The sequence below is a fragment of the Liolophura sinensis genome, chromosome 6 (genome assembly GCF_032854445.1).
Source record: "Liolophura sinensis isolate JHLJ2023 chromosome 6, CUHK_Ljap_v2, whole genome shotgun sequence".
Classification (NCBI taxonomy): Eukaryota; Metazoa; Mollusca; class Polyplacophora; order Chitonida; family Chitonidae; genus Liolophura; species Liolophura sinensis.
Genome location: NC_088300.1, coordinates 81,891,148 through 81,913,169, shown reverse-complemented (window position 1 = coordinate 81,913,169; position 22,022 = coordinate 81,891,148). Strand labels below are relative to the sequence as shown.

Below are 22,022 nucleotides of genomic sequence, written 5' to 3'. Positions count from 1 at the left end.
GGGGTCTCTGTATTTATCTCTCTTTGGGTCTGTCCCTCAGCTTTACGTCATCTTGCCTGTGTGCATCAATCTGTATGCTGTATCTGCCACTGTCTGTGTGTATCAATCTGTATGCTGTGTCTGCCACTGTCTGTCTGTGTGTATCAATCTGTATGCTGTGTCTTACACTGTCTGTGTGCACCAATCTGTATGCTGTATGTTATTTTCTGTTTGACTGTATCATTCTGTATGTTGAGTCTGCCATTGTCTGTCTGTGTGTATCAATCTGTATGCTGTATCTGCCACTGTCTGTGTGTATCAATCTGTATGCTGTGCCTGTCACTGTCTGTTTGTGTGTATCAATCTGTATGCTGTCTTACACTGTCTGTGTGCGCCAACCTGTATGCTGTATCTGCTCGTCTGTCTGTGTATCAATTTGTATGCTGTGAATGCCACTGTGTATATCAATCTGTATGCTGTGTCTGCCACTGTGTGTATTAATCTGTATGCTGTGTCTTACACTGTCTGTGTGCGCCAATCTGTATGCTGTATCTGCTCATGTCTGTCTGTGTGTATCAATCTGTATGCTGTGTCTGCCACTGTCTGTGTGTATCAATCTGTATGCTGTGTCTTACACTTTCTGTATGCACCAATCTGTATGCTGTATCTGCCATTGTCTGTCTGTGTGTATCAATCTGTATGCTGTATATGCTACTGTCTGTCTGTGCATATCAATCTGTATGCTGTGTCTGCCACTGTCTGTCTGTGTGTATCAATCTGTATGCTGTGTCTGCCATTGTCTGTCTGTGTATCAATCTGTATGCTGTGTCTGCCACTGTTTGTCTGTGTGTATCAATCTGTATGCTGTGTCTGCCACTGTCTGTCTGTTTAAATCTCTATGCCGTGTCTGCCACTGTCTGTGTGTATCAATCTGTATGCTGTGTCTGTCACTGTCTGTCTGTGTGTATCAATCTGTATGCTGTGTCTGCCACTGTCTGTCTGTTTAAATCTCTATGCTGTATCTGCCACTGTTAGTGTATTTCAATCTGTATGCTGTATCTGCCACTGTCTGTCTGTGTGTATCAATGTGTATGCTGTATCTGCCACTGTCTGTCTGTGTGTATCAATCTGTATGCTGTATCTGCCACTGTTTGTGTGTATCAATCTGTATGCTATATCTGCCGCTGTCTGTGTGTATCAATCTGTATGCTGTATCTGCCACTGTTTGTGTATCAATCTGTATGCTGTGTCTGCCACTGTCTGTCTGTGTGTATCAATCTGTATGCTGTATCTGCCACTGTCTGTGTGTATCAATCTGTATGCTGTGTCTGCCACTGTCTGTCTGTGTGTATCAATCTGTATGCTGTATCTGCCACTGTCTGTCTGTGTGTATCAATCTGTATGCTGTGTCTGCCACTGTGTGTATCAATCTGTATGCTGTATCTGCCACTGTCTGTGTGTATCAATCTGTATGCTGTATCTGCCACTGTCTGTCTGTGTGTATCAATCTGTATGCTGTGTCTGCCACTGTTTGTCTGTGTGTATCAATCTGTATGCTGTATGTGCCACTGTCTGTCTGTGTGTATCAATCTGTATGCTGTATCTGCCACTGTTTGTGTGTATCAATCTGTATGCTGTATCTGTCACTGTTTGTGTGTATCAATCTGTATGCTGTATCTGCCACTGTTTGTGTGTATCAATCTGTATGCTGTATCTGCCACTGTTTGTGTGTATCAATCTGTATGCTGTATCTGCCACTGTCTGTGTGTATCAATCTGTATGCTGTATGTGCCACTGTTTGTCTGTGTGTATCAATCTGTATGCTGTATTTGTCACTGTTTGTGTGTATCAATCTGTATGCTGTCTGCCACTGTCTGTGTGTCTATCAATTTGTATGCTGTGTCTGCCACTGTCTGTCTGTGTATCAATCTGTATGCTGTATCTGCCAATGTCTGTCTGTGTGTATGAATCGGTATTCTGTATCTGTCACTATCTGTGTTTTAATCTGTATGCTGTTTCTGCCACTGTCTGTCTGCGTGTATCAATCTGTATGCTGTATTTGCCATTGTCTGTCTGTGTGTATCAATCTGTATGCTGTATCTACCACTGTCTGCTTTACATGACGAAGAGATTTGGATGAAGTTTTGTGCACAGGTTAGTCTTGGGTTAAGGACCAATCCATCCAATTTTGGGGGTCATCTGGACTGGGATCCAGAAGTCTGAAGCACCATTCCTCACAATTGACAGGACAGTAATGGAGTGTACTGTCCCTTTGTCTTAATTTTTAAGACCACTCCCCACCATTGACAGTAATGGAGAGTGTTGATCCTTTGTCTTAATTTTTAACAGCATTCCTCACCAATGACAAACAGGACAGTAATGGAGAGTATTGTTCCTTTGTCTTAAGTTTTAGTACCACTCCTCACCACTGACAGACAAGACAGTGACAGAGAGTATTGTCCTTTGTCTTAATTTTTAACAACATTTCTCACCACTGACAGACAGTACAGTAATGGAGAGTATTGTTCCTTTGTCTTAAGTTTTAGTACCATTCCTCACCACTGGCAGACAAGACAGTAACAGAGAGCATTTTTCCTCTGTCTTAATTTTTAGCACCACTCCCATCACTGACAAAGACAGTAACAGAGAGTATTGTTCCTTTGTCTTAACTTTTAGCACCATTCCTCACCACTGACAGACAAGACAGTAACAGAGAGTATTGTTCCTCTGTCTTAATTTTTAGTACCACTCCCATCACTGACAGACACATCAGTAATGGACAGTATCACCACATTGTCCCCTTGACACATTTTTTTACTTGGCTGCGGTGGTGGTTTGTGCTCACAGAAAGCCTTCTGGATCTCATTTTTTTTTACCCTTCAAGGAGATGACTTGAAGACCCCAAAAAATAAAAGTTTAAAAATAGTATTTTTCAAATTTGTTATATCTATTTGCACAAATTACCCACAATTGTGAGGTTGTGAAAGTCTCACCCTACGCTCCTTATCTGTGAGCCCCACAAGGGACTTGCGCTTGTTGCCTGCATTAATGATCTGTCGGGACTCTTCCTTCTCAATGCGGACCTGATCGTCTGGTACACTGAGTGTGCATCGCCAGCTGCCACTGTAACACAGGAAAAAAGCATGATCAAGGGACATTCTGGGTTACATATCAAAAGAGTTATCAGTCTGGTACACTGAAGGTGCATCACCAGCTGTCAATGTAATGCAGGACAGAAGCTTGATCAGGCAACAGTGTGGGTTACATATCAGAAGAGTTATCAGTCTGGTACACTTAAGGTGCATCGCCAGCTGCCACCGTAACAAAGGAGAGAAGCATGATCAGGGGACAGTCTGGGTTACATATCAGAAGAGTTATCAGTCTGGTACACTTAAGGTGCATCGCCAGCTGCCACTGTAACAAAGGAGAGAAGTATGATAAGGGGACAGTCTGGGTTACATATCAAAAGAGTTATCAGCCTGGTACACTTAAGGTGCATCGCCAGCTGCCACTGTAACAAAGGAGAGAAACATGATCGGGGACAGTCTGGGTTACATATCAGAAGAGTTATCAGTCTGGTACACTTAAGGTGCATCACCAGCTGCCACTGTAACAAAGGAGAGAAGCATGATCAGGGGACAGTCTGGGTTACATATCAGAAGAGTTATCAGTCTGGTACACTTAAGGTGCATCGCCAGCTGCCACCGTAACAAAGGAGAGAAGCATGATCAGGGGACAGTCTGGGTTACATATCAGAAGAGTTATCAGTCTGGTACACTTAAGGTGCATCGCCAGCTGCCACTGTAACAAAGGAGAGAAGTATGATAAGGGGACAGTCTGGGTTACATATCAAAAGAGTTATCAGTCTGGTACACTTAAGGTGCATCGCCAGCTGCCACTGTAACAAAGGAGAGAAACATGATCGGGGACAGTCTGGGTTACATATCAGAAGAGTTATCAGTCTGGTACACTTAAGGTGCATCACCAGCTGCCACTGTAACAAAGGAGAGAAGCATGATCAGGGGACAGTCTGGGTTACATATCAGAAGAGTTATCAGTCTGGTACACTTAAGGTGCATCGCCAGCTGCCACTGTAACAAAGGAGAGAAGCATGATCAGGGGACAGTCTGGGTTACATATCAGAGGTGTTATCAGGGTCCCACAGTAACAGCAGGTAATTAACACTGGAATGAGGTAATTATTTAACACTGCAATGAGGTAACTGCTTAGGTGCCACAGTAACAGCCGGTATTTAACACTGGAATGAGGTAATTACTTAGGTGTCACAGTAACAGCAGGTATTTAACACTGGAATGAGGTAATTACTTAGGTGCCACAGTAACAGCAGGTATTTAACACTGGAATGAGGTAATTACTTAGGTGCCACAGTAACAGCAGGTATTTAACACTGGAATGAGGCAATTACTTAGGTGCCACAGTAACAGCAGGTATTTAACACTGGGATGAGGTAATTACTTAGGTGCCACAGTAACAGCAGGTTTTTAACACTGGAATGAGGTAATTACTTAGGTGTCACAGTAACAGCAGGTATGTGACACTGGAATGAGGTAATTACTTAGGTGTCACAGTAACAGCAGGTATATGACACTGGAATGAGGTAATTACTTAGGTGTCACAGTAACAGCATGCATGTGACACTGGAATGAGGTATATGTAGTTACCTAGGCCCCACAGTAACAGCCAGTATGTGACAATGGAATGAGGTTGTTACTTGGGTGCCACAGTAACAGCAGATATTTAACACTGGAATGAGGTAATTACTTAGGTGCCACAGTAACAGCAGGTATTTAACACTGGAATGAGGTAATTACTTAGGTGCCACAGTAACAGCAGGTATTTAACACTGGAATGAGGTAATTACTTAGGTGCCACAGTAACAGCAGGTATTTAACACTGGAATGAGGTAATTACTTAGGTGCCACAGTAACAGCAGGTATTCAACACTGGAATGAGGTAATTACTTAGGTGCCACAGTAACAGCAGGTTTTTAACACTGGAATGAGGTAATTACTTAGGTGTCACAGTAACAGCAGGTATGTGACACTAAAATGAGGTAATTACTTAGGTGCCACAGTAAGAGCAGGTATGTGACATTGGAATGATTTATTTATTTGATTGGTGTTTTATGCCGTACTCAAGAACATTTCACTTATACGACAGCGGCCAGCATTATGGTGGGTGGAAACCGGGCAGAGCCCGGGGGAAACCCACAACCATCCACAGGTTGCTGAAGACCTTCCCACCTACGGCCGGAGAGGAAGCCAGCATGAGCTGGACTCACAGCGACCGCATTGGTGAGAGGCTCCTGGGTCATTACGCTGCGCTACCGCGCTAACCGACTGAGGACATTGGAATGAGGTAATTACTTAGGTGTCACAGTAACAGCAGGTATGTGACACTGGAATGAGGTAATTACTTAGGTGCCACAGTAACAGCAGGTATGTGACACTGGAATGAGATAATTACTTAGGTGTCACAGTAACAGCAGGTATGTGACACTGGAATGAGGTAATTACTTAGGTGCCACAGTAACAGCAGGTATGTGACATTGGAATGAGGTAATTACTTTGGTGTCACAGTAACAGCAGGTATGTGACACTAGAATGAGGTAGTTACTTGGGTGCCACATTAACACCAGGTATATGACACTGGAATGCGGTAATTACCTGGATGGCACAGTAGCAGCATGCATGTCACACTGGAATGAGGTATATGTAGTTACCTAGGCCCCACAATAACAGGAGGTATGTGACACTGGAATGAGGTACATGTAGTCACCTCGATGCCACAGTAACAGTAGGTATGTGACACTGGAATGATGTAGTTACCTAGGTGCTACAGCAATAGCATGTATTTGACACTGGAATGAGATTGATTTACCTGGGTGCCACAGTAACAGCAGGTATGTGACACTGGAAGTGGAACACCTTGGGGCAGTAGTCACAACACAGTAGCTCTCCCCCATTATGACAGCAGGCACAGTAATCCTCACTGGGGTCTGGCGAGTCCATGTGTTTGGAAGGGGCCGGCAGGTGGTGGGGCATGGCCTGGGTCCCTCCACCACCAGGGCCTGCCATACCGAATGACAGCCCATCTTCAGACAAGGAGCGCAAGGCTGCCTCTAGGTTATCCTCCGACATCTGTACAAACATGCGAAGCATGGGATAGATATTGGTTGTAAACACTGCAGATTGCTAATATTACCCATACTCTACCAGCACTTGCCTCCCAGTGAACTTCCAAACTGAATACATACTTCATAGAAGCTTTATTGACTAGAAAAGAAAAGTCTATACTGGAAAATGATTTCACAGTACTTAACAATATTACAACCAGGCAAATTTCCTACAACTGGACACAGTATCCCAATATAAGCCTCCATCTGACAGAATATCTACGACAATGATTTTACTTCATACAGCATCACCTCGTACACATGACATACTAGTCATCTCATATACACACCCCACACAGCATGATCTATACCAGTACAAATCTACCACAAACAGCATCAACTCGAATACATGACATACCAGTACATGTGCAAATCTACACCACACAGCATGATCTATACCAGTACAAATCTACCTCACACAGCATCAACTCATATACATGACATACCAGTACCTGTGCAAATCTACCTCACACAGCATGATCTATACCAGTACAAATCTACCTCACACAGCATGATCTATACCAGTACAAATCTATCTCACACAGCATGATCTATGCCAGTAAAAATCTATCTCAAACAGCATGATCTATACCAGTACAAATCTACCTCACACAGCATGAGCTATGCCAGTACAAATCTACCTCACACAGCATCATCTATACCAGTACAAATCTATCTCACACAGCATCAACTCATATACCAGCACAAATCTACCTCACACAGCATCAACTCATATACCAGTACAAATCTACCTCACACAGCATGAGCTATGCCAGTACAAATCTATCTCACACAGCATGAGCTATGCCAGTACAAATCTACCTCACACAGCATGAGCTATACCAGTACAAATATATCTCACACAGCATGACATCATATTCATGACATACCAGTACATGTCCAAATCTACCCCACACAGCACGATCCATTCCAGTACAAATCTACCCCATACAGCATCATCTCATATACCAGTACAAATCTACCTCACACAGCATCAACTCACATACCAGTACAAATCTACCTCACACAGCATGAGCTATACCAGTACAAATCTATCTCACACACCATGAGCTATACCAGTACAAATCTATCTCACACAGCATGAGCTATACCAGTACAAATCTATCTCACACACCATGAGCTATACCAGTACAAATCTATCTCACACAGCATGAGCTATACCAGTACAAATATATCTCACACAGCATGACATCATATTCATGACATACCAGTACATGTCCAAATCTACCCCACACAGCACGATCCATTCCAGTACAAATCTACCCCATACAGCATCATCTCATATACCAGTACAAATCTACCTCACACAGCATCAACTCACATACCAGTACAAATCTACCTCACACAGCATGAGCTATACCAGTACAAATCTATCTCACACACCATGAGCTATACCAGTACAAATCTATCTCACACAGCATGATCTATGCCAGTACAAATCTATCTCACACAGCACGATCTATGCCAGTACAAATCTATCTCACACAGCATGAGCTATGCCAGTACAAATCTATCTCACACAGCATGATCTATACCAGTACAAATCTACCTCACACAGCATGAGCTATGCCAGTACAAATCTACCTCACACAGCATGAGCTATGCCAGTACAAATCTACCTCACACAGCATGAGCTATGCCAGTACAAATCTACCTCACACAGCATGAGCTATACCAGTAATCATGGTGGTTTATAATATACTTTCTATGTTTTTTTCAAAGCTGGAAATCAAATTCAGAAGTATATGAAACTTACAGATTCAGGGAGTAAAGCTGATGGTAGGTGGTCAGTGGTATTGTTTACTCGCCAGGGGACATTTGGTTGAGATTCACCATGCGAGTTGTGACTGGAGGTTTCTGAAGGCTAAAACAGACATGTTTTGATGTGTGATACACTCAATGTATCCAACGAACCCAAGATTTTAGGCCTACTGTCGGTAAAGATCCCAGAAAAAGATCACAATACACATCACAACAGCCAAAATGAACATTAACTCTGGATATATATATATATATATATATATATATATATATATACATACATATATATATATATATGTGACGATTTACTCCCTGGAAACATGTGAATATATGAAGCCTGTCTAACTGTTAGTCCCAGTGACGATTTACTCCCTGGAAACATCTCCGTATATAAAGCCTGTCGAACTGTTATGCTTCAATCCTTGATAAGAACAAGATGTTCAAATCAGCACTCGGAATACAAAGATATAGAAAGTTGAGAAGGTTTATTTGTTTTTTTATTATATCATTTCTCCACAGCAGGAAAATCTTACTTTTACACCCATATATATACGGTCAAACCTGTTGTAGGCGACCAGTGAAGGGACACGTAAAAAGTGGCCGCATATGACAGTTGGCCACATAAGACAGGTTGTGAAGACCAAGCCAAATCACAACTGAATTAAGTTTCAGGAGATGTACACATGTAGGCCTACATAATAATCTTATACATAATTGTTAAGCACTAATCTGGTCAGCTACATAAATTTCATAGAAATACAACAATTGTAGTAAAATAATAACTCAATAATTTCAAGCTTTGTGGGGCAGACCTATGGATCTCACGCATTTAACAGCCAGTTACAGAAAGAGTTTCAGGTGAGGGAACGCATGACAGGAGAACTTTCTTCCCATCATTGTCAAGCTCTAAAAAACCATGTGCTAGTTTGGCCTACGTAGCTATAGATGACTATTCTAACAAAGTTTTGGGTTGTAAATGGCAGACTGCTGAGAAGTTCAATCATATCTGCCATTATCAGTGAAACAACAACAACAACATGTACAAATGAAGGAAGAATTTCTCCATGTGTTCGGTACAGGCAATATTTTGGCCACGCGAAATGAAAACACAGCACCATTTGCCTGCAAAGACAATGGACAAGCAAGCCAGATAATTTGTCAAAGAAACCATTCATGGGAGGAGCCACAGGAGGTCAGATTATATCTGATTATATCGGAGTCTGCCCGATGTTTATGGCATTCATAGCGCGGACCTCAGCATGGAGCTAAACCACTGCCACAGTGCAGGGGTGTCCGGACAATAACCAGCTACACCTGATTAAAGAACAATAGTCACTGCTACTGACCAATAATGTTCACACTTCACTTGTCATCACAAAGTGGCAGGTTGTAACTTTTAATCACTACATAAACTATTGAAATCGGGTGGTCGCCATTTTGAAATTTTTGAATGTCCGATACGGCAATCATCATTACTTTTGAAAGTCTTCGCCGCTCCGGACAGGCTGATATAGAATTTGGATATAGAAATATATTGGCCGCTGGACGCGTTGGACAGGTGCCTGCATATTACAGGTCGTTGAACATGGAAAATTGTTTCGTCGCGGCAGATTACATGTGGCCGTAGGTACAGGTTTGACTGTATGTGTATGGGCCACTTAAGAAGGTCTTTATGAAGTTTGATTAATTACTTATTAGAAAAACTTGAGTGTTGGTATCAAAAGTATTATTTTAAGGTCTTACATGTTTCCAAAAGCACATTTTTATGTACCAAGCTTTAGCTGAAATCCAGTATTATAAAATTATTTTTACAAGATACGTGACTGTCTTACCACAGAATTCTGTTTCTCTGCGAAACTACAGGAGGCGGGAAATGCCCCATAACCATCAGAATCAGTATCCTTCTCTTTTTTGACCTGCACACTGTGGAGAAAAAAAAAACAACATACAGGTATCAACTAAAAATTACCGTAATGATCCCCAGCCTTTGAGGAAAAACTCATGCAGAAATTCTTTTTGATGACAAAGAAAAACTATTCACTGCAGTTGGAAAGCCTGACTTGGCTACAGCTCATTGTAATTTCCACCTACATGTAGCTGACATGACGTGGCAAACTTCTCCTACACCCGGAAGAGATGACCAGCAAACTACATGTTCATATTGAGATAGGTAAAACAAAACCATTGTAAGCCCACTGAGTTCTGTGTAATGTAATAAACTTGCGTGAACTGACCATGTTAAATATCACGAGAAAATGTCGTTTTTGACAAGATGTGGGTTTATGGAAGACTTCCTCTGCAACAACAATATCAACAAGAGTCACTTCCATGTATAGGTTGTACAAATGTCATTAATAATTTAAGGTAAATAAAATTTAATTTGTCTTTGACAGTGGACAGGTGAGTATGACGTAGCAGCACTAGCACATCTCAAGTGCTGTTTATAGTAACAGGAACTTGTTTCATACTCGCCAAGGAAAAATTACTCCCATCTTAATAAAAGTAACTTAATAAAAGCAACATAGGTTGTAAATGGAAATGTACCAAGCGGCAAGGTCTATATCAATAAGATGTCAGTTTGTAGAGGTGCTGGTGTTCACTATGCTCATCCATAGTTCAGCAATGGTTCAGACTTAACTCATACAGTGTGTATACAGCTGGTTTTCCACATGTCCATGTGCTAGATTTTGCTTTTGGGACACAGAATTGGGACACGGGACAGTAAACAGGCTGGACAAACAGACATGGGACAGTAAACACGCTGGACAAACAGACATGGGACAGTAAACACGCTGGACAAACAGACATGGGACAGTAAACAGGCTGGACAAACAGACATGGGACAGTAAACACACTGGACAAACAGACATGGGACAGTAAACAAGCTGGGCAAACAGACAGGGGATAGTAAACAGGCTGGACAGACAGACATAGGACAGTAAACAAGCTGGACAAATGTTGCATGCATGGTTTGCACAGAACCTGGAATATCATCACATGTAATTCCTTACAGTGGATACTGCTGCACAATATTGTAGGTAATTCACATATCTGGATGTGTAGGACTATTTACGGTATTATACACAGTAAGGTATGGCATTACACAACACAATATGGTAATACAAGTGGTGGTTTTACACAACACAATATGGTAAAACAAGTAATGGCACTACACAGGGGCCTCCGTGGCTCAGTTGGTTAGCGCGCTAGCGCAGGATAATGACCCAGGTGTCTCTCACCAATGCGGTCGCTGTGAGTTCAAGTCCAGCTCATGCTGGCTTCCTCTCCGGCCGTAAGCAGATGGTCATCGGTTTCCCCCCGGGCTTTGCTTGGTTTCCAACCACCATAATGCTGGCCGTCGTTGTATAAGTGAAATATTCTTGAGTACAGCGTAAAACACCAATCAAACAAATAAATAAATAAATATGGCATTACACAACACAATATAATGTAATACATGTCATGACATTACATGACAAGTTGTGGCAATCCATAATAAATTATGGTATTTTGTGTGTGACCTTATTTCTACGAGGCCTTACCTGTCGGCACTTGAGGGTCGGACTGTGTTTCCTGCAGGGGATGTTCTACAGGTGTCAGGAGCAGAGTTTGTAGAACCTGGTCGCTGCTCTGCGCCAGCAGGACCTGTTAATTACACAGACAAGATGACGGTGCAAAAACCAGCACTTTTCATCAAGGCACAATCTTAGATAAATCACATTTAAAAATGTGCTGCAAACTGAACCTCATGGCAGGTAAAATGTCTAACAGAAATGCCAAAAACACCATACTGAGGAGCTAATCCAAGACCTCAAAGTCTGACATGTGGGGATGGCCACATATTCCACATGTTAATGTAGTTAAGACCTCACCTGAGGAGGTGACCCCATGTTCTGCACGTTTTTGTAGTTTGGACCTTACCTGAGGGAGTGACCCCATCTTCTGTATGTTTATGAAGTTGAGACCTAACTTGAAGGTGTGCCCCCTTGTTCTGCATGTTCATGTAGTGAAGACCTAACCTGAGACAGTGACCCACGTTCTACATGTTTATGTTGTTAAGACCTATCCTGAGGAAGTGACCACATGTTATGGATGTTTTTGTAGTTAAGACCTTACCTGAGACAGTGACCCACATGTTCTACATATTTATGTAGCTGAAACCTAACCTGATGAAGTGACACCATGCTGTGCATGTTTATGTAGTTAAGACCTCACCTGAAGGTGTGACCACATGTTCTGCATGGTAATGTAGTAAAGACCTCACCTGAAGGTGTGACCACGTTCTGCATGTTAATGTAGTAAAGACCTCACCTGAAGGTGTGACATGTTCTGCACGTTTATGTAGTTAAGACCTTACCTGAAGGTGTGACCACATGTTCTGCATGTTAATGTAGTAAAGACCTCACCTGAAGGTGTGACCACATGTTCTGCATGTTTATGTAGTGAAGACCTAACCTGAAGGTGTGACCCCATGTTCTGCATGTTTATGTAGTGAAGACCTCACCTGAAGGTGTGAGCCCATGTTCTGCATGTTTACGTAGTTAAGACCTTACCTGAGACAGTGACCCCACGTTCTGCATGTTTATGTAGTTAAGACCTAACCTGAGGGAGTTACCCACCACATGTTCTGCATGTTTTTGTAGTTAAGACCTTACCTGAGACAGTGACCCACATGTTCTACATATTTATGTAGTTGGGACCTTACCTGATGAAGTGATGCCATGCTCTGCATGTTTATGTAGTGAAGACCTCACCTGAAGGTGTGAGCCCATGTTCTGCACGTTTTTGCAGATAAGACAGTACTTCAGGAAGTGACCCCATGTTCTGCATGTTTATGTAGTTAAGACCTTACCGGAAGGAGTGACCCCCTGTTCTGCATGTTTATGCAGTGAAGACCTTACCTGAGGGAGTGACCCACATGTTCTGCATTTTTTTGTAGTTAGGACTTTACCTGAGGGGATGACCCGAAGTTCTGCATGTTTACATAGTTAGGACTTTACCTGAAGGAGTGACCCCTTGTTCTGCATGTTTACGTATGTAAGACCTTACCTAAAGGAGTGACTCACATGTTCTGCATGTTTACATAGTTAGGACCTCACCTGAAGGAGTGCCCCCTTGTTCTGCATGTTTACATAGTTAGGACCTTACCTGAAGGAGTGACCCCTTGTTCTGCATGTTCATGTAGTTAGGACCTTACCTGAGGGAGTGACCCACATGTTGAGCACGTTTACGTATGTAAGACCTTACCTGAAGGAGTGACCCCATGTTCTGCATGTTTTTGTAGTTAGGACTTTACCTGAGGCAGAGCCCTAGCTAGCATTTTATTGAGTGGCACTCCGCCATGCCTCTTTGAATCCGCAGTACCTAGCGCCATGCCTAAAAATGTCCTTTGTAAAGTACTTTTTGTTCCGTATTTTAATTTTCTGTCGAATAAAACAATGCTATGCACTATAATTCCATCGGAATATGATCTCGTACATACGTGCAGTTATTTTTCGCTTCCAATTCCCGAGAATTACTTTCAAATTGGAAACCTGTTAGTTAACACATCTTGAATGCCTGATGCATGATTTCTGATGTGCCAGAAAAAGGCTGGCTGCACAAATGGCTGCACAAATGTCTGTGCAAACGCTCAAATTTTGTGACCTGGCCAAACCATTGCTTACTGGACACAGACCCCATTGCAACTTCCATTTTTCTGGAATGTAATTCTGTGCATTTCAGGGTGGAAAGTCTTTTTTTGCTGCCAGCCTGCCGTTCTTGGTGTACAGGTTCATGCTTGGTATCAAAATGATGGAAATTGTCTAAGCTTTGGGCATGTATGAGTTTTAATGATGAAAGTTTGAAATTCTAGGCGAGAAGACACAAGGATGTGACGAGGCTGCGAGTGACGTCCCCTTGACATTGCTAGGCACCCCTCCCAGCTGCCGGCATAGAAAGGTCCGGAGTTTGACGGTCAACCTATGTCAAGATTTTTATGGCTTCTTTCTCACAGGCTGGGCCAGGTATGAACCAAAACTTATTGGCCCCAGCATGTTTGGGGCTGAACTTACACTGTCTCTTATGAAAAATTAATGGCAGTCTATGGTCTATTAAATCTTAAATTACGCATGTAGCACCTAGAATGGCGATGCACTTGACATAGTAACATGCTGAGTTCAGATATTCTGTCCAGGAAGCGTCAGTTCATCTTAGAACAGTGTTTTGAAGGCAGAGTGATTTCCCAATGTAAAATTTCAGTTTAACCTCCAGAGGCAATATTTCAGCCTTTTAATTGGCTTTGAAAATGGGTGTTTTCAAGTGAAAGTTTGTCAAATATGCCGGTGCACTGACTTTTACTGCAGCTTAATACTGAGTCCCAGATTACCATTAAACCTTACACAATTTTGATGTATGAAGTTATTTTCAGTCCACCCACAGTGCATGACCCCTGATAAACAGTCTGCTTTCTGTTACGGGAATTTTTGCTGCTTTGGAGGGATGGCGAACCCGATTTACTTTAAAAAGTAACAGATCCTGTTTCTTTTGAACTAAAGAAAGTTGAAAACAGAAGTTAGTTAAAATACATTTTTTAAGGCTGGAATGATAATATATGAAAGATTTTGTTGTCACAGCAACTACTCAAATGGTGGGCTTCAAAAATCAGTTTCAATTAACATTTTATTATCCTGTAAGATATTTGATTGACTGACTGACTGAATGTTGTTTTATGCCATACTCATGAGTATTTTACTCATATGACAGTGGTTCAGTATTGTCAGGTTGGTGCAGGTATCCCCTGGAAGAAACCGGGGTAAACCACTGATCATCTACTTCACTACTTCCCCACTTGCCTTACAGCAGCCCCGTTTGAACAGTTCTACAAGCGGCGGCGTCCACCTCGCAACCAAATCCCATGATTTATTTATTTATTTGATTGGTGTTTTATGCCGTACTCAAGAATAACCAAATCCCATTAAATTAACCACTAAATTGCCTGCGGTGGAATGGGAAAATTCCCTGCCATGGTGACCCTGGTCGAACCCTGGTCACCGGCATGGAAGTCTGGCACTACAACCCGCGGGAGTAATTATGGTTAGATGTCATATCTATTGAATCGGGTACAGCAGCAAGTCTCTGCCATTAAGGATCCCGTTTGACTATGAGGAATACAAATCTTACTAAAATACAATATTTTAGGCCATTTAACTTATCCTCAAGTTAGATATAAAATTACGCTTTGACGCGACAAAAACATTTCCAGCAATGCCAGTTTTCCGGTGGATGCAGCCCCGGACGCCCGGCTCATTTGGCTGAAATGCTCTTCCCCCATGCCTCCAACAAATCCTAGCTACGGGTCTGTGAGGGGGTGACACCATGTTCTGCATGTTTATATAGTCAGGACCTTATCTGAGGGAGTGACCACATGTTCTGTATGTTTATGTAGTGAAGACCTCACCTGAAGGTGTGACCCACATGTTCTGCATGTTTATGTAGTTAGGACTTTACCTTAGGGGGTGACCCACATGTTCTGCATGTTTTTGTGGTTAGGGCCTTACCTTATGGGGTGACCCACATGTTCCGCATGTTTATGTAGTGAAGACCTCACCTGAAGGTGTGACCACATGTTCTGCATGTTTATGTAGTTAGGACCTTACCTGAGGAATTGACGCACATGTTCTGCACATTTATGTGGTGAAGGTCTCACCTGAAGGTGTGACCACATGTTCTGCATGTTTATGTAGTTAAGACCTTACCTGAGAGAGTGACCCACATGTTCTGCATGATTATTTAGTTAGGACCTTACCTGAAGTGGGCTGAGGGTGGGACTGCATGTTCTGCATGTTTACGTAGTTCCAGCGCCACTGTCGTTCCCTCTGCTGCTGTGATGGTTGGACTGGGTGATTGCCCATTGAGGGCCGGGGCTGACCCGGATGAAGAGGTGTGGCTTGTATGGATCCTGGCTGTGGAATACTGTTGTTCGTGGGTCGAGGCATCAATGGCGGCATAGGCCGTCCTGCAGGTACAGGATGGCCATTCCCACGCTGGTTCTGTAACTGGAACAGAGAAATCAACGGGGGTTGATTAGACAGCTGATTCACTGAGGCTGGCCCGTAGCCAGCTCCTCCCCCGGATGGTGCGGAGCACACAGGAGGGATCTGGTCCATGGGGCCGTTACTGTAGCGGACTGGAAAGCTGTTCTGGCTGTACGGAGGGCGATTCATTGCAGAGTTTACCTGGTTGTGACCGCTGACCACTCTGTTAGGGGGTGGCTGGCTAAGAGAACCTGGCACTTGAGGGCTCCCTGTGGGATTCCCTATCTGGTTCTGTTGGCCTGCCTGACGACGCTGCATCTGCATCATGCGCACAAACACGGCATTGCGCTGCTCAGAACTCAACTTCTGCAGCTCCTGCAGGTAGTTCCTACCAGGATGAGAACCATTCACTTCAGGATGGAGATTTGGGTTAGAGCCTGCGGAAGATCCAGGTTTCATACTGGGTCGATATGGAACACCGTCCACGTAGAGAAAACCAAGGTGGTGCATGTTTTTGAGGAATATATTACAATCTTGGCTGTAGCGGATGTCAACAATATGGCTGGGGTTGGGCACCTCACACCTAGTCTGCGCCATTGAGCGCATGTGTCTGATGATAATGGATTTAGTGTGAAGGATGGAGAGATTTGAGCCACTGTCCACTAGAGACTGGACAAAGTCCACACAGTGGTCTAGCCGGGTAACCAGCTCTGTCACCTCTTGGTTCTTCTGACTTAGCTGAGCTTTCTTCGCTGTACACACCAGGTTCAGGTCTGTCAATATAGCCTGCGCACGTTTCTTGAACTCTTCCACCAGATTGTCAACTGTCTTTTTTATTTCCTCACCTACTACTTCTTCTCGAGAGACTATCTCCTCTTGTCGTTTGGCGATCAGCTGTTTGAAGTTCTCTATACACTTGCGCTTTTCGCGGAGTTTGTTTGTAAACTGAAGCAGCTGTTGCTTACACAGTTCTGATGCCTCATGCACAAACTGGTACTTGTGCTCTTTATGCTCCAGAAGCTGGCAGTCCCTGCAAGTCAGCGTGTCACACGTCTCACAGTACAGTTTTAACGGCTCATGCTGGTGCAGCTTACATGCCATGAAGCGATCTTTGCCCTGCAGACTGCTATGCCCATTGCCCTGCGCCTGCACCTTCTCTTTGGCCTGTATCAAATGGTCTTTGGTGACACGGACGCGGCGATGAGCCTGCACACACTGCTCACACAACCACTCCATGCACTCAGTGCAGAAGGAGGTGGCATCCTGGTTCTCCTCGCAGGCAGTGCACGTGTGTGCCTTCTCTTCCACGCCTGCCTGCTCTTCACTCTTGCCCACCTCGCTTAAGGTCTCCATCATGAACAAGTGTTTGATCACATCCTTTCTGTTAAACACGACACCACACTCTGGGCACTTGAGCTTCTCCCCTGAAAATACAACAGCAGCTATACGGACCATGAACTTTATTTAAAAAACAAGAATGAAAAGAAAATCATAAGTGTTTAAGCATTACTGTACCAGCCATTCAAATGTCTTTTGTTACTTGGAATCTCTTTTGCATAAAGTTCTAAACTGGTCAGTGAACAATGTATTAAGATTGTCATAGCATTCTTCTTTATGTGTTTTTTTGTATTTTTATAAAAGTGGCTTAAGAATTAGGTTGCCCAGACATGAACATTATGCAGATGAGCAATGATCAGATTTCAGACCTCTTTAGGCCACTTGAGCACGGGAGTATTATGGGTTATGTCATCAAAAGACATGCTCCTAGAATCTTGATGATATGTAGTTTTACGGCAAACTGTGTCCAAAAGTACTAAAAATGTGAAGATTACTCGAATTATGCATAACCATAACAGTAATGGTCAGAGTTGTTCCCCTTGGTAAGGCTGTTTTGTAGTCATGCTGTGTCAAGACTAACTTCCCTTGAAATTCAGTGAAAAGCATACTAACACTTACCTGCTAATGTTAGTGTAGCCGATTGTGTTGTTTATTTCTTAAAAGATATTCAGATATGTTGAATTGTAAGCATTGCTTATTATTCAGTGTAAGTTTAGATGCTATATTTCAGGTAACGTTGCACAGAGATATGGAATTACAATATTTGTAATGTTTACTTCGTATCGAATATTGGCAATACCTTCATTGATTGCAACGTCTGACTGCAGATGAGAAATCGCAACGTTGCACAGAGATATGGAATTACAACATTTGTAATGTTTACTTTATCGCATATTGGCAATGCCTTCGTTGATTGCAATGTCTGACTGCAGATGAGATATCACAACGTTGCACAGAGATATGGAATTACAATATTTGTAATGTTTACTTTGTATCGAATACTGGCAATACCTTCATTGATTGCAACGTCTGACTGAAGATGAGAAATCGCAACGTTGCACAGAGATATGGAATTACAACATTTGTAATGTTTACTTTATCGCATATTGACAATGCCTTCGTTGATTGCAACGTCTGACTGCAGATGAGATATCGCAACGTTGCACAGAGATATGGAATTACAATATTTGTAATGTTTACTTTGTATCGAATATTGGCAATACCTTCATCGATTGCAACGTCTGACTGCAGATGAGAAATCCCAACCATACATGTATTATTTATCAGTCCTGACTAGACTGTGTGACTTCCTTAAAGTAAGAGATAGACTTGATTGATGTTTACGTCGTACTCAAGAATATTAAACTAATATGACGGTGGTCAGCATTAGGGTGGGACGAAACCGGCCAAATCCCTGGATGCAGCCAGCTGATCCGCGGGGTGACCAGCGTTATGGTGGGAGGAAACCGGGCAGATCCCGTGACGGGAAGCATTATGGTGGCAGGAAGCCGGGCAGATTCTGGGGGCGGCCAGCATTATGTTGTTTCCCAATGGACATATATTTAAACAACCTGGGAAGCGGCAGCTCTACCAATTAACACGACTTCTGTTTTGTGGTAGCTGAGGATGGCTGCCAACCTTGTGTGGGTTACTCTAATAAAGTAATATACCCATAGGCAAGTAACATAAGTAAAAGGGTAAAAATATGATCTGTCGTCTTAGTGTAAAACTGCTGATATGCACTTATGTGTAAAGAGTTAAAAACATTAATTACACAGAAGGTGTCTAACCGGTATTATGCTGACATAAGGCATTTAAGATCTAAGATAGTAACAGTTCAGGTTATACGTATAGCACAGGAGATGTCAAACTGGTGATGTGATGACGCAAGGCATGTATCATGGTAACAGTTCAGGTTATACCTGTTGCACAGGAGATGTCAAACTGGTGATATGAGGACATAAGGCATATAAGATGGTAACAGTTCATGTTATACGTGTAGCACTGGTGATGTGATGATATAAGGCATGTAAGATGGTAACAGATCAGACAATACATGTAGCCCAGGAGATGTCAAACTGGTGATGTGATGATGTAAGGCACGTAAGATAGTAACAGTTCAGGTTATACATGTAGGACAGGAGATGTCAAACTGGTGATGTGATGACGTAAGGCATGTAAGATGGTATCAGTTCAGGTTATACGCATAATACAGGAGATGTCAAACTGGTGATGTGATGACATAAGGCATGTAAGATAGTAACAGTTCATGTTATGCGTGTAGCACAGGAGATGTCAAACTGGTGATTTGATGACATAAGGCATGTTAAGATGGTAACAGGTCAGATAACACATGTAGCCCAGGAGATGTCAAACTGGTGATGTGATGATGTAAGGCACGTAAGATAGTAACAGTTCAGGTTATACATGTAGGACAGGAGATGTCAAACTGGTGATGTGATGACGTAAGGCATGTAAGATGGTAACAGTTCATGTTATATGTGTAGCACAGAAGATATGTACAGAGGGTGTAAACTTTTGATGTAGAAGCCTGATGCTGAAATTGTACAGTACAGTAAATACTGTGTCATTTTCAGACAATGCTAACAAAGAGCTCACAACTACACCAATATACTTCACCCTGGCTAAATTTATGAGAGAGTTCTGTTGTACAGACAGAAAAGATCACAATCTACTGCCATATTCTTTGCCAGGTTGCTGTTTTATTTTTTGGGGGTAGAAAATTGGGAAGTCTACTAGAAACTATGAAAAAGCAAACGTAAAATTCTTCAATGAACAGATGGCACTCTACGAGATGACTGCAACCCCAGCTCAACTAATTCCCAATTTTTTGACATGGTCATCCCAGTTTTGAAGGATTTAAGGTGATTATGGGAATTGAGGGAGCTGAGATGATTATCCACATGCATGTAGAGAGAAGCCTTGTCACGGACATTCATATTAAATTTTGCGACTGCAAAGCAGTTTGAAGTATAACATGGGAGCTACAATACTCAGGAACAGGCAAGATTATTGCCTAATCACAGCGTATAACTCATATAGAATGGATCAAGAAGAAATGATAAAGTTGTGAGTGATACTAATAAGTTAGTAACATATACTTTAATTTTCCAGTACAATCAAAAAAATCAAAATCTAACTCACATATCGGTACCGATATTATGAAAAGTAATGTTTAAACCCACTGCTGGTGCTACTCTGATGAGTGAAGAAGATTTACAGTTTTTGGCCAAATCTATTTAACTAAGGAGAACATGGGGTGGTTGAGACTGACCTGGCATTTAGGAATGCCAATGTAGCATCTGTGGTATGTGCTGACCCCTTAACTAATGTGCACTTTATCAAAGCAGTACACTAAACTACCAATGTGTTACGGCTTGTAGGCAAACAAATGGTATAAAACTTCGCTTCCACCCACAAAGCAGTCTTTCCTGTGGGTGGCGTGAACATTTTTCAGACTGCAGTGATCTTCCGATATGGAAATTAGAAAGACTAATACTAGAACTTGTCTGCTCAAGGCTGTGATACCGACAGCGTAACAATGGCACGTAATCTTGCTGCTTGTCAAGTTCTTGCTAAGAATTCGGGGTACATGCGACACATTCTGCGAGACAAAATTGGCTGGACGTTAACCAGTACTGATCTACACAGCCACTGCAAATTGAGCCTGAGATTGACAGAGTTACGTGAGGATGGCTTTGTGTTTTACAGGCTATGGTCGATGTTTATTGAGAGGGCTGACGGCCAAGGTTTGAGTGAGGACGCAGAAAATCGGGAAGCCTGAGCCCTTACCTTCAATACTAGGGAGGTCCGACACACACGGCCCGCATACCGTGTGCAGGCACGGTAACAACTTCGGATACGCCTCAGCCGAATATTCCTGCTTGCAAACTCTGCAGATCTTGTCGGACACGATGGATTCTTCATCTTGGCTCGCCTCTGCCATGATTACAAGTTATTTGGAAGCACAAAGGCCTAAACAAAAAGTAAATAAAACTCGTTTGTTCACGTTTAGCTTTTACATTCGGCCATATTGTCTTCTGCTGCCTCGTTCTGGTCGAGCCAATCAGATTGCCTCTGTGTCCTTTTTGCGCCATCGTCTGAATGGGACGGTAGACTAGCATGACTGCATATCAAATGTCAGTTTTAACTTGTTTTTTATCCAAATAAAACATTAGAACTTAAGATCAATATAATGAAATCAATTTTCGTTTAATCATGTTGTCAATTAAACATAGACTTCGAAAACTGAATACTACAATCCCTGACCCGTGTGATCTAACTGTGCGAAATCGTACAAGACAAGCGTCATATACGTGTCTCATATACGCGTTACGAGGTACATCTATGCACCATGCCCGGGCTCCCGTTCTCGTGTCTTATACACGGTGCACCTCAAACATGCGCTGATCCCGTTGCCTTGTATTATATGCTCTGTACATACCACCACCATGCGTGGACCCCGTCGTCGTGTCTTATATACGCGGTAACGCCATCCTGCGAGGATCCCGTTGTCGTGTCTTATGTACACGATACCTCCGCCATGCAGGGATACTGTTGTCGTGTTTTAGATACACGGTACCGCCACGATGTGGGGATCCCGTTGTCGTGCCCTATTTACACGGTACTTCCACCATGTGGGGATCCCGTTGTCGTATATTGTGTATGCGGTACCTCCACCCTGAGGGGCA

General features: G+C 42.7%; 1 protein-coding gene across 2 annotated transcripts in view; it reads right to left on the bottom strand.

Annotated features, from left to right (window-relative positions):
• The window catches only part of LOC135468866 (E3 ubiquitin-protein ligase TRIM33-like), a 29,454-nt gene extending 8,100 nt beyond the window's left edge, over positions 1-21,354 (bottom strand). Inside the window, exons 1-8 of one of the 2 annotated variants that reach the window (XM_064747327.1) lie at positions 21,124-21,354; positions 16,174-17,396; positions 15,744-15,993; positions 11,500-11,602; positions 9,790-9,880; positions 7,953-8,060; positions 5,881-6,140; positions 2,973-3,102 (exon numbers count right to left, since the gene is read on the bottom strand). In XM_064747327.1, the coding sequence (XP_064603397.1) occupies positions 2,973-3,102; positions 5,881-6,140; positions 7,953-8,060; positions 9,790-9,880; positions 11,500-11,602; positions 15,744-15,993; positions 16,174-17,396; positions 21,124-21,277 (2,319 nt within the window). In that variant the 5' untranslated portion in view covers positions 21,278-21,354. Of the gene's footprint in view, positions 1-2,972; positions 3,103-5,880; positions 6,141-7,952; positions 8,061-9,789; positions 9,881-11,499; positions 11,603-15,743; positions 17,397-21,123 lie in introns of both variants that reach the window. The other variant, XM_064747326.1, reaches the window with a different exon arrangement.
• Between the last annotated feature and the right edge of the window lie 668 nt (positions 21,355-22,022).